At 35.2% G+C, this 19,748-nt stretch overlaps 1 protein-coding gene across 4 annotated transcripts in view; it reads right to left on the reverse strand.

Annotated features, from left to right (window-relative positions):
• LOC145266399 (WD repeat and FYVE domain-containing protein 3-like) overlaps positions 1-19,748 on the reverse strand; it is a 447,754-nt gene that overhangs the window by 287,145 nt on the left and 140,861 nt on the right. For all 4 annotated transcript variants that reach the window (XM_080122046.1, XM_080122045.1, XM_080122044.1 and 1 more), the window contains exon 2: positions 7,555-7,766. In XM_080122046.1, the coding sequence (XP_079978172.1) occupies positions 7,555-7,749 (195 nt within the window). In that variant the 5' untranslated portion in view covers positions 7,750-7,766. The remainder of the gene's footprint in view (positions 1-7,554; positions 7,767-19,748) is intronic.

A 19,748-nucleotide genomic window follows, 5' to 3' on the forward strand; every position in this document is an offset into this window, starting at 1 on the left:
ATAATTTGACTTTTCACTAAAGTTAATAAAATAATGCAACTAGACGTTTTCACTGATTTTTCTCTTTTCAGCTTTTTCCTTCACCTCCAAACCAAAATCAGCAGATTTCAGACATTATACATGAAGAGCGTTCAATCAGTAATGCCCTTGACTTACCTAGTTCTCTAATCTAACTGAAATTTTGCATCTGCAATGATTTATATTTGTATGAGTTATGTGGCAAATTACATCCCTGAACTAATTGTAATTTCTGATTTACACGTGTTTGAACTGAATCAAGTGTGAAATGAAGCCTGTTGAATGTTGCTCAGTGATTCAGTTTTTGTATTTGAAAGGACGCACACCACAGGAGACTTGATGAAATAAAACGTATGGAAACGATGCCCCATCATATGACCTTGTAAAACACTGGCATTGTGAATTCAAATGTGGCCAGAAATCTGTAGAAACAGCTTCAACACCTAGTCGCACCTTCGTGTCATGTAGAGAAAGACTAATAACTGTGCCAAGTTTTGTTGCTATACTGCTGTGAGCGATGGGTCAGGGGCATTACTTATTGAATGCCTCTCATAATCTCAGTTAATGTGTACGAGCCTTTTTCAAGTCTCACACAAAACACACATTCATATTTCAAGCTGTCATATACATACGCGCACACAAACATACGCGCCCACGTCCACACATGTACACATATTCACGTTCGCGTACATACACTCACATTCACGTATATATACACACATGCTTAGGTATACACATGTACTCACACACGCGAACACAAACACACACATGGACAACGTCACTTCCGCTTTCTAAGGAAATACACATGCGCAAAAGACACTCCAAAAGCGAGTATAAAACATGGAGACAAGTTGTTTCTAATCCTCTTTTTAGGACCAACTCTCAACTAGAGAGGTTGGGCGAACAAGCCGCCGCCGTTTCGGCGCACGCGCACCTCACGCCCACTTCCTACTATGTATGGGGCACGAGCTAATGACTGTATGTATACATTCTCCCTCTTTCTCTCTCCATCTACTACTGGCCACTAAGAACACCTTCGCGTAGCTGACTACTAACTGATGACAACTCTAATATCCTCTTCCTTGCCTATACGCTGGATTCTCATTTCCACTACAACACTCACTTCAATTCCCACACGCGAACAAACAATAATGACCCAAACTTGAGATGAAAACACATTTTCTTTTCTTGCTACAACACCAGTCCTGCAACGGACATTGGTTACATACGCGCGGACATGTTATAACTAAAATGTTCATCTCTTTCAACAGCAAATAAACGACGTTTATCTTATCCATTACTTGAGTCTTTGTTTCCTTCAATTCCCATTCATTTCATTATTATTTTGTAACGGGATTGGGGTATTTATATATCCTAGTCCCCTACACATGTTTTTAACCAATGAAAATACAGAATTCGTGGGTTCAACTTTTTCTTACTGAGATAAATTTGCTTCTTGCAGTACAATAACCAGTCTTTTGTTTTTCCTAGGTCGTGAGTTCAATCACCTGTAACATATGATTGCGATATTTAATTTTCAATCTACATGTAAGGCAAAGATAGGCCATTTTATAACAAAGATAAAGCAAGTCAGGACTACTTCTGTTGCTCAATACAGATTCAAGCTCACCATGTCTGCCACAAATTAGTAGTTAGTAATATCCAGTAATAAATGATAAAAAGTATACTTATTGTATGAAAACACCTTACAACTGGAATAATCATCTTATATATATATATATATAAAAGCCAAAATGTGTGTATCGAAAAATTGGCCAAAAACGTTAATTTTTTCACCCTGAAATCATCACTTTTCTACAGAGGGGGGGGGGGGAGTCAGCAAAAACCCTCCTCTCATGACAAATTCGCTTCTACTCATGTGTCATACGACGTTGGAACCTGATTTACTCTAAATATTTAAAAAAGCGACACAATTTCGGCGATGTCGTCTTAGCTCAGTTGCTTACAGCGCGGCCTCATTATCTAAAGGTTTTGGTTTTGAATTGTGGTGCGAGATGTCTTCTTTTTTTTTTTTTTTTTCGATTTTTTAAATTTTAATATAGAAGCAGGGTTATTTAAGCCATTTTTCACGTTTTTGGGTTTTTTTTTTTATTTTTCGAATTTTTTAACGAAGTTTTAACGGTCGTTTTTCGGTTTCGTGTTTTTTTTTATTTTTACATTTAACATCGTTCGTTTGCCTTACGTTAGTTTTTTTTTTTAAATATTTACTTCGCTTATTCTTATGTTTTGATTAACACCCCCCCCCCCCACCATCCCGCCCGAGCACACACACCTCTAAACACCCGGGCAACGCCGGGTACCCCCCGGGGTTATTTAAGCCATTTTCACTTTTTTTTTTTTTGGGCTTTTATTTTTCAGATTTTTTAAAGAAGTTTTAACATTTGTTTTTCTGTTTTCTTTTTTGTTTTTCCGATTTTTACATTTAACATCGTTCATTTGCCTTACGTTAGCTTTTTTGTGTTTTTTTCGATTTTTTTAAGTTTTAAAATATTTACTTTGCTTATTCCTATGTTTTGATTAACACCCTGCCTGAGCACACACACTTCAAAACACCCGGGCAACGCCGGGTACCCCCCGCTTTTTTTTTTTTTTTCGATTTTTAAATTCTAATATTGAAACAGGGTTATTTAAGCCATTTTTCACGGTTTTTTGGTTTTTTTTTTATTTTTCAGATTTTTTTAAAGAAGTTGTAACATTTGTTTTCTGTTTTCTTTTTCCATCACATTTGCGTTTCCTTTTGTTTTTCCAATTTTTACATTTAACATCGTTCGTTTGCCTTACGTTAGTTTTTTTGGGGTGTTTTTTCGATTTTTTTAAGTTTTAACATTTTAATATTTAAAAATATTTACTTCGCTTATTCTTATGTTTTGATTACCCCCCCCCCGAGCACACACACACACACACACACACACACCTCTAAACACCCGGGCAACGCCAGGTACCCCCCCCCTGCTAGTCTATATATATGAAAGGCAAAATGTGTGTGATCATTTCGTGTATGTCTTCAAAAGGCTTCTTTCGCACGCGCTCCCGGGGTCGTTACTATCGCTTAAAACTGTGTATATAGGTCCTATATCATAATATCTAGGAATTAGGAAAGGGCGTAGCGTATAGATTTATTTACGTCGATTTTTACAAAATTATTGTTATTGTGGCTTCTCGCGTGTTGATTGGGCTTTTTAGTATAAATAAAATGAAACTAAACTCAAACGGACGTGTTCGCGGCAATGCGCTGGGAACAGATGCTTACGCTGTGTGACCTCTATTTGACCTTCTTAATTAGGTCAAATGGAAGCAGCAAAGTTAACTTTTATTACGCACACCTGTTTTTATAGTTATAGTTAGATAAAACACGTCTACGCTGTATGTCGCGGTGGCCCAATGGTAACATCGCACGTTTTTTTTTTTTTTCACACATTAATTTCCAACTCAAGGGTACGGGTTCGATTCTCATACTCACCTACCAAAACATTTTTTTATTATTATTTAATTTTATTATTTAACCCCCCCCCCCCCCGGAGTTTTGATTTACCTCAAGACACCCGGGCATCGCCGGGTATCCCCCCGCTAGTCTATAATATAAATCTCACCTGTCTGTTTAAATGTATGTATGTATGTCTGCCTAAAACTTTCGACAGAAGTGACAGATTTTCACAAGATCAGTATAGTTTTGAAGCTTGACTCTTCGGACAACAAATACCGAAAAATTTGCTAAAAATATTAATTCCTTCACCCTCAACTGGGCACTTTTCTACAAGGAGGGGTCACTTTGTTCGCCAATATTTTCGAAAATCATCCCCTCATTTCGATTGACTAGCCTTAATTTAAACCTTTGTCACTTCCAGTTTGGCGATGGACGCAACGGCAAAGACGTCACATTTTTTCACATTCTTTTCCTCCTTCATGAAATGGGTTCGAACTTGCCTGCCTGCTACCACTTTTTTTTTCTTTTTCCGAACATCCGGGCAATGTCGGGCACCCAGGCTAGTTGACTATATAGATAAATGTAAAAAGATACAAAAAAAAAAAATAACCTTCTGATCTATCGTAATATATCTAAATGTAAAAACAAATTACAATTTAACAATTGATTCATCTCCAATTATAATGCGAGTTTTACAAACAGAATTAGATCTGTTAACCTCAAAGGAAAATTGTATGGCAAAACTATTTAGATTAGTGTTCATAAATTTTGCTACCTCAGTGATACCATTTCAACACAGGAAGGAGCAGGTGCTAGTGTGATTGCAAGAGTTAGAAGTTGATGGAATAAGATTAAAGAGCTTTTGCTATTACTAATCAGCAAAACTGCGATTCTCAAGCAAAGTGAAACCTAGCCAGTGAGAGTCGATTACATACGTTGCATGGTAAGAAGTGATGCAAGGCTCAGATGTTATCTTATGTAACATATTAGGAACACTATATTAGTGCTGATTAAATTGGTTAGTGTGAATTTTGGCTGGGGACGCACTGAATGCATGATAATCCACATCTCCAAAGTGGAAATGTTCCCAAGGTTAAGCTAAGGATGGCTAACATACAAGGTCAAAGCTAACCGCTATAGACAAATAAGTACCTATTTACTATGCCTCCCCACGGGATAGAGTTAGACACCAGGGTCGTTTTTTAACGTGGAGAAAAGGTACAAAAATAAAAAATTGTCTCGGTCATGAAGGACTGATCTTCCACCGAAAGAGAACAAGAAATGGAAGTGCAGCATATAAAGAACAGATACTACACTTCGATCTTGACCAAAAGTCCCCTAAGTAGAGTGATATGACAAATGATGTGACGTTTTTTTTGTTTTTTTTTTGAGGTGGGGAAAACAAAGGCTGGTTATAGTTAGCTAACGTACTTCCTAATTTCTGGCATAGCACTACCGGAAGCGGTGACAAGACAAATCAGTTCCTTCACTTTTATTGTTCTTCAGTATTTCTATTGTGAAGTTATTTATTGAAATAAAATATAAGAAAAGAACATTACTGAAAAGTATACAATGAAAATTAAAATTATACAATTAGTCTTTATTTGCACTTTTAATAACGAAATTAAAAAAAGTTTTTATTTTATTTGAAATTTTATAACAAATATATGTTTATGGAATTATAAAAATGAAAATCTTTTTTTGAATTTTAAAAATAAAAGATTTGTTTGTTGGCAATTAAGTCACGCCTTGCCAATCATCGCATTGTACTAAATGTGTTCGAAGTTTCATCTAATAAGTCTTCCATTACTCCAGTTTCATGGCTAGCATTACTTTAAAAGCTAAATAGTTCACTACTTAAAAAGATTTTTAAAAATGTTTTCAATAATTCTTAAAAAATAAATAAATAAATAAATAAATAAAACTAATTTCAATAATTCTTAATTAAAATAAGTCTGAAAAACTTTTCAATAATTATTAAATAAAAAAACGAAATACTGGAAAAATGAAATAAAAAATAGAGTACATGCACAGGGGAGATATAGGCATGACAGAAAAACGTGAAGGTACTGATTTACCTTGTCACCACTTCCGGTAGCGCTATGCCAGAAGTTAGGACGTATGTTAGCTGACTATAACCCAAAGGTTTTCAAATCAGTCTATCAGTGGAAGTCAATTGAATATATTTTCTATAGCATGTATTCGATTTGTAAATTTAGTATTTATTAAAGAATTTATGAATTCGTATTTATTTACAGATGTGAGAAAATGTGACTGATTATTACATATTTGAGCATCCATTAACAGAGGTGAAGTGAAAATTATTTATCCTATCTAACATTTGAAGCTGGTGCTTCTAGTATCAGAGGACTTCTAACTGACAAAGGAATATCTCCTCTGACTATATAAAAATATACAAAGGATCCGTTATCTTTATACAGGGTGACCCAAAGAAAACGGGCCCCAACTCTAATTAGGCCCCATTTCTTAGCGTTTTGTCCAAATGAAATGAAACTTTGGTCATAACTAGTTTATCATATTCAAAACATCACATCAAAACACTAGGGTCTTTGGCCTTTTTTTCTCCGTTGACTGTAAAATGCTCAGAAAAACAATTGAATGTCCTATTTTTTTTTTTTTTTTTTTTTGAGTCACCCTGTATATATACTAATATATAAACGGCTATATGTCTGTCTTCATATTTTAAAACTATCTCCTCCGAAACTAAAAGTCACAGAGCAGCGCTAGGGACCTCAAATGATTGGACTTTTTATGTGCCGTTCTTTTATGGGTCTTTAGTTGGTTAAAATTATTTTAAGGGATCAAAAATGGGACAAAATTGAAAACAGCGTTAAACATTTTTTTACATTCATCTTAGTTTATCTTTAATCGGTTCATATGCGTGTCATGTTGGTACAGTGGTAACGTCACCAGCTTTGAATGCTAGAGTTTTGGTTTCAATTCTAGCTGATGGAACCTAAATACATTTTTTTTTACTTTTGAAATCACGACTATGATAATATATACGAAATCTGGACAAATTAAAATATCATATTTAAACGTATTTTACACGCGGGCAAAGCGCACCCACCCCACTAGTTACTAATGAAAATGAAAGATCCTCTACACAACCCCGTTGTCATCTGGAAATTGTGGCACAAATCAAGGTCCACTGTAATAAAGTTATAATATAATATGCAAGACCACATGTTACTTCACGCGACAACAAATGTCGACCTGTTGTTTCCATAGTTTTCTCTTTCGTCTTCTCTTCTGGGTGTGTCGTTATCACTCACATTGGCGGCTGCCAAGGGATGGTGCACATAGATTCAAAAGTATAAAAAGAAATAAAATAAAACAAAAAAAAACAAAAAAAACCCAAAAAAAACTGACACATTCTGCAAATATCAGTTGCACTCTGGATGTGTGTGTGACACCATCGATTCTCTACATGCTAAGGTCCACAGCTACAGTCATCTGCCAAGGCTGTGTTCATCAGTTGACGTCAGCCCATCTTGATATGCTCAGAGCCACAACCTGCTTCAGCTGTGTCAAGGTCACAACCGCCCTAAGCTCACAAACTCAAGACTGTCCATAAACTGTCTCTAATTGTTGTAAACTGTTGCAAAACTAAGTGGCATTCCTAAAAATTACCGTAAACTAACTCTAAACAATCCCCATCACACTTTGATTAACAATCCTATTTCAGCTTTCTTTTGTGTGTCCTGCTGAACACCTTTCTATATTTTTGTTCTGCTGATAAACTTATTTCCTTTGATTTTTTTTTTGTTACGTTGTTTTTACTCTTTTTTTTTTTTACTTCTTAACACTTAGGGGGAGGGTAACATCAATAGCGTCACACACACATATATCTTCTTTTTTTACTTGGAAGTTATTGTTTATCAAAGCCTGAAGGCCACTCGAGGATAAGAGTTAATGAATGTAAGTGGGTAATGTAGTAATTGTTAATAGTTGAGTGTTTTTTGTGAAAGTTTGGCAACGGGGGAACCATAGATTGGAGTTCAGTCGAGCACTTGCCATGAAAATAACAATATATGTTTAGGTTTCAAATGATAATATGAGTGACTTACCTTGCAGAATAAGGGCAACATGTTATAGAGTTTATCCTCTTGATCCTTCTGAGTAACATTGGGTGCTGGTTGGCGGAATTCTGCAAATAGTTTTCGTAGGTGCATCAACCCCAGGGCATTGTTCTGGGAGCCAATTGCTGATGAAGATGGCTCCGAAGCTGCCCTGGGGCTGACAAACTTCCGCATAAAACTCATCTTTTAGCTGACAACAGCTGAAATTAAAAACATAAAATAATATTATTGAAATGCCAGGTGGAAGATAAAAATGAACAAACTAAAATGGTATCCAGAAAAGTGCATACCTTCACAAAATGCCTATCAATCTCTTAATTTAATCAAACTGAATCCAAAATATCGCTCATAATATCTCAAACCAACTTTGGTGATTGTAAAGAAAATCCTCAGATTCTTTTACAGAAAATCTAACCATTCTGAGAAATTTAACACCAAAAGAAAATTTTATGTTTTTTTTTAATTTTTGACATGAGCATTCATTTGGTCATTATTCAGTCTAATGTTCTAATCTTTACTGTTACCCACACAATATTTTGGTCAACTCAGATTTTTTCCAGATGTATACTGCCAAACTCAGAAATCTTTCTGTGGAACGTTGGAATCTGAACAGAATTTTAAACGGAACCTTTTATTTAATCTACAAAGACAATCTTTGAAGGTTCAATCCTCAGTGCGGGCAATACTCAAAATACAATTGCAAATTACTTAGAACTTTTAACCCGTCATGGCTGACAGAATGAGAGCATTCTACTCCGGTGTGAAATTCCGTGCAGATTCCAGAGTTCGACAAGATACACTTCAAAGTCGGAAATTACATCGATTGAAATGTTGTGGAAATAACACTCAAGATGAGAACAGTAGTCCAAATAATCCAAATAATATGAAAGCAAAATCTATTGGAAATGATTAGTCGTTAGATTGAGCTTTAAATGGGTTCACCATGTTCTGCATCATGGTGGCTCACTCATGCTAATCAACAATCAAGTCCTCAGCATACCTCAAATATTTCTGGCTCCAGCAACCAGCTTCAGGTTTGTCTCCAACTGACCACCTCTCTATTTCCTTCAGCCAATGTGTGTGACTAGTGCCACCAACTTGCAGATAAATTCTTTTTTAGGGTGTCAAAGAACGTGACCAAACCAGCAAAGTCTCCTTTTCAGAAAAATTACTATGATTCCATGTGTTCGACTTTGTACACATGGTGTGATTTAGTATTTTTTTCACAGAGGTGGATGCACCATAGGCAGTGCATGACTTCAGCGGCCGACTGATTGCTTGACCTACTTTCAGTGTTTTTGCAAACTACCAGTAATAATAAAAGAAAGTAAATTTTTCTGAATCCTCATGTCCTGATTTAATCGCTGGTCAGTCTGTTTTACTTTTGAATCATAACCAGGTTGGCGTCATATGGAATCTGATGGTATAAGCTTTGTAAATATATCTTATATAGTTTTATATACTTTTAACCAGATACAGACGGCAATATCACTTTCCTTTATAAATGGATATCTACCCTATATATGATTCGGAGACAAGATACAGCAGCATGCCCAAAGATATACTGACTGAACTTAAAACAAATTTTTCTAATTGAACTCAATAAGGAATATACGCTTTACTTACTACAAAAATGCTAGTTTTATTTTGGTGTTTTAAACTTCTCCCCACCCCCTATTTTTTGTTGAGGAGGAGATTATATTCCAAGACAAACCTTTGTCAATTATTGTCAATAATTATTGTCAATTTTAATAAAATGAACATCGTTTCCGAAACGATCGTACACTCAAGTTGATTTTGTTTGTTTTTCCTTTTAAAACTGATTCATAATTTACAATTATTAATCATTTTACTCAATATTATTATAGCCCTAGGATACATATACCTATTGAGCTTATATATCTACAGTATTATGGGCAATGTTCTTTTAAAAGTATTAATACATTTAATAATACATTAAAATAAACTCTGCTCTCCAGGTCTAATTCCCTCTCTCTCTCTCTCTCTATTATATATATATATATATATATATATATATATATATATATATATATATATATATATATATATATATATATATATACATATAAAATTGAAATGGTCAATAGGGGTAGTAAGTATAGACCTGGGAAATCAAAAAGGTGCAACCTGTTTATCAGAAGCCTTCTACATAATGAATTCTAAAGAAGAAATATTGAATAAGAGGCTGGATGCTATACAGGGATGTCTTCACAGGAATAGATTTTTGCTATAGCTGAGATACAAAAAAAAAACATTCTAGGAAAAATAAAGGTTCTTAAGTGCAAGGCCAAAGTTAATATAGAGTTAAATAGCTAAGAATGATGTAAGTTAGATGTGATGAAGGATTCAAATCTAGCAAGCAAATCTGGATTCTAATATTCTACACTAGAAACACATTTTTAGAAATAAAGACTGCGGATTACGAGATAAGAAATTTAGATTTATAATATGGATTAACAAAGATTAGGAATATTGTTTCAAAACTGGGAACACTTTTTTAGTCATATTGATGGTGAAATAGTTGATACCGTTTCCAGATCAATAAAATAGCTTAACAAAAAATTTTGCAATAATAAAAAATAAATTAGTAATTAAAGAATGGGGATTAATTGATACTGTTTTTAGACCAGTAAAACTTGAAAAATCATAGCTTGTTAAATATTACTCTTGTTCTAAACGATTAAATAATAAAAAAAAACAAAAAAAAAAAACAAGGTGAATCCCCACTTTCATTGAAGTAAAACGTACATGGAGCTAAAGAAGATATTTATTATTAGAATACTTATTAATGGGATATGCATTATTATTAGATAAGTATTTAAGAACTTAATTACTGAATTGTTATTTTGTATTGAAGCCACGCATAACACCACCAAATTATGGTTAGATGGCAAACGTAGGTTAAATCTATGGTAATAAAATTAGTACCATGGTTAAGATATGCTTTAAAAAAAACTTATATTTTGAATAGGTTAGCCTAGTTTTAATTGGATCTGTTTAATTAATAAATAAATAATAAATGCATATTAGGAATTTAACAAACTAGAAACATCGAACGTCCTTGGTTACTTCCCCTTTATAGTTTTGAATACTTATTAGGATTTTTGGTAACTTATAATTTCAACTTAATCTTTAAAATTCCGAACTTAGAGTTATCTCCCTTCTACATCTAAAATATTCGATAATCGTAAATCTTAATAGGAGAGAACAAAAGAAAAAAAAATAGATTGAGATCCTTAATTTTAAATGAGGAATGAACTAAGTATAAAGTAATGTTAAACTTTATTTCCTTATTGAATAAGTTTTAAACTAAAACTTTTCTTAAATCACATAAACAAGCTTGCCGATATTTTTTGTAAATAAACAAAGCTAATTCCCGATACGAAACTAACATAGATTCGTAATGATTTAACTTAGTTGATTAATCCGGATTAAAAAAAATTTTTAAATTAAAAAATAAAATTTTTTTTAACATCAGTTAAATTAAATAAAGAAATATAGAAATCTAATTTAAGAAATCAATGAATAGCATTAATAAAACATTAAATGGACATAGGCAATTAGTGGTAACATCGTATGATATTTAGTTTGAAATTCATTTTTTTTTTTTTTTTTTTTAATAGAGATACGAAAATAGGTAGATATAGAAATCTTTAAAAAATACTTTGCAAGGGTGCAATATAGGTAAAATAGTTTCGCTTGTTTTCTGTTCCTTATAAAGGAAATGTTTTTCCATAATGTTTTATTGTTAAAGTGTTTTTTATTCAATAAGTCTGAACAAAGGCTGTTCTTGTGAAATTTTTCAAATGACATAATGTTTGAATTTGTCCAAATGGTCTTGAAACAATTGTAACTAACAATGAAATACACTTTTTGTTGGTATCAAACCATTTTTTGAAGTCTTGGTTTTTGTTAAAACAATGTGTGTGTATATATATATATATATATATATATATATATATATATATATATATAGAATAGCGATACAAAATAGCTTTAAAACTAACAATAACAATAGAAACCAAAGAAATAAATAAATTAAATAAACATGAATATACATAAACGATCACACACATATATATGTGTGTGTATATATATATATATATATATATGTGTGTGTGTGCATGTGTGTGTGTGTGTACACATAGGTATATTTATATATATAAAAAAAAAAGGAAGGAAAACGTCTACCTTAAACCACTAACCTAGTTCTAAAACAGATCCTTTGTTCGATAAAATGCATGCCCATTGTCTGATAGGAAGGGGCGCGGTGGATACTAGAAAGCTGATTGGCTAACTAGAAATCCTCAACATATATAAAAACAAGAAGCAACCACAGAATTCGCGCATAAGCCTGACGAATCCTATAGTGGATGAAACGCAGAATATTCAGTGTAGCTTAATCGCCATATATATTTTATAAATTACTAACTAGCTCTACCTACGTATTGAGCACTTTTGAAGTAAATACTTAAAGTTTATGCATAAATCTAGACTTTCGTATATTAGGTTTATGTGAGTAAATGAAATAGTTATATATGATTGGTTGCATCCCAATAATCAAATCATGATTTTTGTTTTGTTTTTTTTTATTTTTGGTGAATGTCAATATTTTCTTCTTTAACGTCTTACACACATTTCGCAACCTATAACAAAAAATATTGTCTTTAGCTCATTTGAATGCTCATTAAAGACTATCAAATATAAAAAAAATGGCAAAGCATTTAAAAAAAAAGAAAAAAGGGAAACCAAAAACAAATGCTTAACAAAGAAAAGAATGGCAAATCAAAACCATGAAAATCTCACTTTAAAAAGGTGACAGAAGAAGAAAATACTTCAAAGAAGAAAAAAAAAAAGACAGCATGTTGTAAGATTAAGCTGAGACATCTTAACTTGAGCAACAGAGCTAATATTGTCAATTTTCGATTCCAAACACAAAATCGGACATATATTTCAGCCTTAAATAATTAAGATATATATTAGACCAAGAGGAAAACAGTACATTAAACAACACTAACAAGCAAGGATTTAGTGACAGCATCAATGGTTTTGTAAATTCTTCTTGCATTAATTCTGAGCTATGGTGGAGTTTGCAATAATGGACTTATCACTTGATACGATCACAGACTTAGTTCAGATGAAGGCTAGTTTTACAGAGATTTTGGTGCCAAGTGTCTGCCTATCTTAGCTTCTTGGCAACTTCTAATGCTATTTATCTTCCTCATACGTCAAAAAGATGTGACACAAGGGTTGGAAAGTGTGATTGAAGATCCAGCGCCCCTAAGGAGAAACACTCTGACCTGCAAAAAATATCTGGGCAACCTTGTCGGTATTCCTTAGTAGTGTCACCTCAGGCAATTAGCAATAAACTAATACCTTCTCAAAGAGAAAAAGCAAAGCTTGGGAGGGTGGACTTCCTAGAACCGCACAGGACTAACATACTGCAATCAACAAGGAAAATGCCATTTCAAAAATAGCATAGACTCTGTTGACTGTGGTGCCAAGGAAAAAAAAAAATCCCTCATAACTTTACTTCTAGCGAAAAAGCAAATCTTGTGATCGTGTCATTGGCTCTCAACACGTCCAAATTGTCATACCCTCATCTTGCACTGATTTGCTGTATATGATTCATTTAACACAAGTTGCTATTTTTTCTTCATGATCATCATGCTAGAGTCAAATCATCTTGATTTTCATGTCATCTCGCTCTATTCTCTACCTCAGCAGGAAGGTCTTAATACATTGTGCATTATTTGCTTGAGGTAAAATGTGTTGCCTCATTCCAGGATCTCCAACAGTGCCCAGGTATCCATAAAATTGTTCCTTCATATGGTGTTAAGAAGATTGGATGTTACATCGACCGAAATATTGTGCAAGACGAGAACAGTAGCCTGAAGAAACCAAATAACATGAATTTTTTTTTTTATTTGTTGTTTTCTTTTCTTTTCTTTTTTTATTACTAGGGGGTCACCGCTTATCAAGATATAAGAGCCACTCGAGGATAAGGGTTACTGAATCTCGGGTAGACTGTGAGACAACACCTTGATGATAGTGGAACTTTGATTAAAAGGACGACTCAACAAGAACTTATTTACGTTAAATTTTAAAATAACCATATTATAGTTAGCTGGGAAGCAATCCTACAGTATTATCCTGGCCAGAATGCCACTCAAGGATCGGTGAGACAACAGTGTAATGAGGAGTTGTGGTGGAAATTGGATAGAATTTGATTATTTAAGAGAATGACTACACAAGAACTTGTGTAAATTGGATTCGAAAATGACCATGTTCTAGTCAGCTGGAAAATGGCTCAGTGGTATAGAGTCGCACAGATAGACAGCTCAAGGAAAGAAACTTTACTCATGGAATTTACGCTTATTTTTTAGGCACTGATAGAGAGTAAGGGTTATAACAAGATCTACTAATTGGTGTGGAGTCGAAGCGAGCAGGTATAATTATTAATCAAGTTATATATACTTATCAAATAGTTTAATTGTTATTCCGTGTATTTATTTTTTATGTAAATCACTCCAGACAAGGCATGAAGCCACTTGATTTAAGATGATAAAAATAAATAAAAAAGACTTCAAGATCAAAAATTAGCCAATGATAAGTGTTAACTGGATAGATATTGATCCAGAAAATAGTCCTGCTTTGTAAGAAACATCGCTCATGGAATGTGAGGGTGAAATGACAACATTAAGGAAGTGAGAGTCACGAAGCTGACAAAAGTAACCCCTTATAATTATATATGCAATCATTTATATTATAATAATTATTAATATTTTTATTATTATTATATTAGAACATTGGTGTAGAATTCATATACTATCAATGTTATCTCATCATATGTGATTTGACAGAGCAACTCCGTTCCACGTCTTAACATCTAGCCTTGAGTGTGCACTTACCCTGGAAATAATTGACCCCTTCATGAAAAGGAGAGTGTATGCTTCAACAGATTACAAACCATATTTATATATAGATGGTATTCAGAGCATAACTGCTAAATATCACTTATCTCTTGCTGTTAACTTCTCTATAAACAAAACTTAATATGACAAGTGGGAATACTTATCACTATACTACAGACTGTGTGTGAGATTGTCTGTGCGCGTAAGAGATTGTCTGTGTGTGTGAGAGATTGTGAGATTGTGTGTGTGAGATTGTTTGTGTGTGTCTGTGTGAGATTGTCTGTGTGTGTGTGAGTGTCTGTGGGTGTGCGAGATTGTGTGTGTGTGTGTGTGTGTGTGTGTGTGTGTGTGTGTGTGGGTGTGCGAGATTGTGTGTGTGTATGTGTGTGTGTGTGCGAGATTGTGTGTGGGGGGGGGGTGAGATTGTCTGTGTGTGTGTGTGTGTGAGAATGTCTGTGTGTGTGTAAGATTGTGTGATGTTTGTAGGATGTCTGTATGTGTACAACGTGTGACTGATGTTTGTGTGTGCGCATGCAATATCTGTGTATGTACGCGAGCGGTGTGTGTGAGTGTGCGTGCAGTGTGTTTGTGTATGCATGTGATGCGCATGTGTGTGTGTACGCATGTAATGAGCGTGACAGACAATCTCACACACAGAGTAATGAGGTGTGTGTACGCATGTGATGCACGTGTGTGTACGTGTGTGAGGTGTGTGTGTGTGTGTCCCCTATAGAAAGAAACACTAGAGAATTTAAATAAAATCTAGAAGTATACTCTTACAAAAAAAAAAAAAAAAAATCAACAGTGGAAGACAATGGAAGTGTTCCCAAATCTATAAATGCACCACTAACAAAGCTGAAGAGACAACTCTCTTAAAACTTTAAATACATCTTATGTTTATTAAATTTAAATCCTATAAAATTTTCTGTGAAAGACAATGGAAGTGGTCCAAAATTTTTACATTACCCTCTATTTGCTGAATATCTAATTGCCCCAACTTCTAAGTGATCCGTTGGAACTGACCCCCCCCCTCCTAAAATTTCAAATTATATAAATATCCGATGTTAATAAAATTCAAATCATATGTAGAAGACACTAATTCAGAAAGTTTTCCAACACTTCAGCATCTTCAAACTCTTGGCCTTCGAGTCAAGATCAAAGTGTAGTATCTGTTCTTCAGATCTACACTTCAATTTCTTGTTCTCTGTCAGTGGAAGAGAAATCCTTCACGACTGAGATATTTTTTACTTTTGTTCCTTTTCTCCACATTAAAAAAACGACCCTGGTGTCTAACTCTGTCTCGTGGGGAGGCATTGTAAATACTATTTTTTTTTGGGGGGGGGTGATATAGGAGGAAGAGGAAGAGGAGGCAGTGAAAACAAAATAATATTGGTGTTATGAGCATCGTGAAACAATCACATTGTCATCATCCTCATTCAATCTCAAGCAACATCGGATCTTCCTGGTAGTTATATATTCTCTTAATCTATCTGTCCATTCCACTTTTTCTCAGAAACTACTGAGCCGATTTGGCTGAAATTTTGTATGAACCTTTGTTATAAGGTGTAGCAAATTAATTATTGCGGTATCTGTCTGATGCACAGTTAGGAATTAATATGGGATCAATAATTTAATAAAAAAATAAACGAGCACAAATTTAAACGTATTCAACTTGGCATAAAGCACTCATTAAAAGTCTACAGGTTTAACTTTTTCCCAAGTTTTTAACGGGCTCAAAAGTCTAACATATCTACATGAGTAGAAATACAGGGTGTTGCCGAGAAATGAATGAGTAATTATATCTTCTCTTGACCCCAGCCCATATCACCAATTTTTATTTTATTTTTACCATTTCATATGTTCAAGAAGAGGCCAAGGGTATGCTTAGCATTGATTTGGTAGGAAGGGGAGTAAGTAACGATAAATATATTAAAATAATTTTTCATAAATTTATAGCTTTTAATCTCTATGTGGCACACCAGGGTCAATGAGTATCCCTGTCTACTAGTGCTCCTTGCCCTTAACTCTTTATAAACATTTACATTCTTTTTTTTCTTTTCTTTCTATAATTTCAAGTTATAAATAAAAAAAAAAAAATTTTATTTTTTTTTTTTTTATTACATTTTCACCCCAAACAAGGCAAATTGCCACTTTGGTGTAGGGGGCTACTATCAGGGGCAACAACTACTGGGGTACTATGTAGGGATTTGGGCAGCAAGGTGTCGGTTCACGTTACACTTGAACTTCTGCACGTCAGTACTGTTGGGGAAGCAGGGACCTGGAATGGAATTCCAGAGTCTTGCGGTTCTGGGGAAGAAACTATTGGAGTAAAAAGATCTTTTACATCTAGGGACCTCTACAGTGTGGGGGTGGGATCTAGTAGCCTGTCGGGTTTGTCGAGGGTGCTCGCGTCGTGGGGGCACAAGTGATTGCAGTTCGTCAGAGCATTCACCACTAAAATACTTGTAGAAAAGGCAGAGGGATGCAACATTTCGTCGATGGGACAGAGGCTGAAGCTTAGATGCCAGTTCAGGGCCTATCAGGTTTGCGACTCTCTTTTGAACCTTGTCAAGGAGCGAGAGACTAGTAGCAGATGCACCAGCCCAGATGTGGCAGCAATACTCCATACATGGGCGAATGGTGGCCTTATAGAGGTACAGGATACTTTCGGGTGTTAGTAGTTTTCTAGCACGGTAGAGAGAGCCTACCTTTCTTGCAGCGGCCCTGGCAATGCCTTCAATGTAATTGTTCCAACTCATGTTTCCTGTGAACGTTAGGCCAAGGAGTTTGAAAGATGGACTCTCAGATAAAGAGTCGTTGGCCATTGCTATGGGTGGTAGAGAGGGTTTCTTGTAATTATTGAATGAAACTAGTTTAGTCTTGGCAGCATTGAACGCGACCAACCACTTTTGTCCCCATTCCACTACAGATTGGAGGTCTTCCTCTAGTGTTTCTGCCATTTCTTTAGAAATGTGTTCATTCGTCTTCCTGTCGTGTCTGCCATAGAGTGTAGTGTCATCAGCATATATACCCATCTCAGAGGCAATGTTGTCGGGGAGGTCATTTATGAATATCAGGAACAATAGAGGTCCAAGGATAGAACCCTGGGGCACTCCCGCATTTATATCATATTGTTTAGATGTGCGACCGTCGAGGACTACCTGGATTTTTCTCTTATCTAAGAAGGATTTAATTATGTTAAGTATTCTACCAGTGATACCGTATGATCTGATTTTACTGAGGAGACCCTCATGCCATACCCTGTCAAAAGCCTTAGATATATCTAGAGCTACCGCTCTGCCTTCCCCCGCTTTGTCCAGTGAATGGTATATACGTTCAGAGATCACAGTGAGGATGTCTGCTGTGGAACGGGCTCGTCTAAATCCATATTGTTTGTCAGTCAGTAGTTTAGCATCTGTAAGATGATGGACTAGAGCATGGTTAATTATGGTCTCAAATATTTTGGCAAAAAGTGGGAGGAGGCTAATGGGGCGATAATTTGATGGGTCTGTCCTTTCGCCAGAATTCTTGAATACTGGTACAACAGAAGCAGTTTTCCAACAGCCCGGAAAGCAAGCTTCATTAAGACATTTGTTGTAGAGTTTGGAGAGAACTGGAGCTACTTCGGCTGAGCACTTTTTTAATAGCACAGCTGGGATAAGATCGGGTCCACATGCTTTTGAGGTGTCAAGGTTTTTTATGATAGCATGCACCTGAGCAGGGGTGGTTTTCAGATCGTCTAGTGTGGCGTCTGTCCGCATAGGAAAGTCAGGTAGGGGGTGGTTGGAAGGGTCCAGTGTGGAGTTTGAGGCAAACCGACTGGCAAGCATGTTAGCCTTGTCGGTTGCTGAGGAGACAACCTCGTGATTGTTGGTTAGTGGGGGAATTGTTGATTGCCCATTATTTACTACACTGTTGTAGATTTTCCAGAAGTCTCGAGTTCCTAGTTTTTGTGCTTCGATGCGCTTTTTAGTGGTTTCCGTAAATTCTCTCTTAGCTGTCGCTATTTCTTTCTTAACGTTATTTCTAGCTTCTATATACTTCAGTCTGTTTGAACTGGACTTATGTCGGTTAAACCTACGGTATGCATGCTGCTTTTGAGTAATGGCAGTTGCACAAGTCGACGTAAACCATTGGGGAGAGTGGGGCTTACTATAAAATTTCCGCATGGGAACATGCGCTTCGATTGCAGTTTTGAACCAGTCAGTGGTCTCGTTTGCACATTGTTCAGCAGGGAGAGAGAAAATATTTTTCCATGGAGCATCTCTAATTAGTTCCCTGATGGCTTCCCAGTCAGCCTTATTATAATATCTCGTTGTTTTGAGCACTGGCTCTTCAGTTTTGGGTCTAGAGTTTAGGGCGATTTCAACCATTATCACTGCATGGTCAGCGTTCCCGAGTGGGCTGTGGGCCTTCGTTATGCAGTCATCGGGAACTGTGGTCAAAAAATCAAGAAAATCAAGAAAAAAAGTTATATTTATTATACACTAACATTTCAGCCCGGCCTTGCCCGGGTGTTTGGAGGTGTATGTTGAGAAAAAAAAAAAAAAGCGGTCAATTTTTTAAAAATTTGACCCCTATTATGACCCCTTAACATTTATTGCTTTGGGCTCAAATACAGTTATTAAGTTAGATCCATGTCTAAGGAACCTATATCCAAAATTTCAATTGTTTATACCCAAAATTGGCGGAGGAGTTTGGTAGAGTTCTCAAAAGTGAAATCGTTGAACTTTGACCCTTAACAGCCAAATTTCTGGCCGAAAACGGATTACAAAGATTTTCCCAAAATCTCAGTACCCTGTATATCAAATTTCGAGTCTGTAGACTTAAAATTGACAGAGTTATTGCATAGGGAAATGTACACAGACACGTTCACTTTTCCTAAGGCTTTTTTATTAATATATCTTTTAACCACAAAAAATGCATACAATATATATATTTTTTGCTTTCGGATTAAGTTACATTTGAACAAAAAAACAAAACTTCCATTTTAATTCTCTAATCAATAGTAATTTGTAATTAGCTGAACAACCATCATTATTCTTATGACAAGTGCTCGACTGAGCTTCAATCTATGATTCACCTCTACAAAACATTCACAAACACTCGTCTAGCTACAATCAATGTCAACAATTTCCCCTTCTCTCTATCTGAGCCTATAACTAAACGATAATTCCATGAACAATGTTTCTTTCCTAGAATTGCCCACCAGTGGAACTCTATACCACCGAGTCGTTTTCCAGCTAA

The sequence above is a fragment of the Euprymna scolopes genome, chromosome 41, assembly GCF_053919585.1.
Source record: "Euprymna scolopes isolate OS-2025 chromosome 41, ASM5391958v1, whole genome shotgun sequence".
NCBI classification, from domain to species: Eukaryota; Metazoa; Mollusca; class Cephalopoda; order Sepiida; family Sepiolidae; genus Euprymna; species Euprymna scolopes.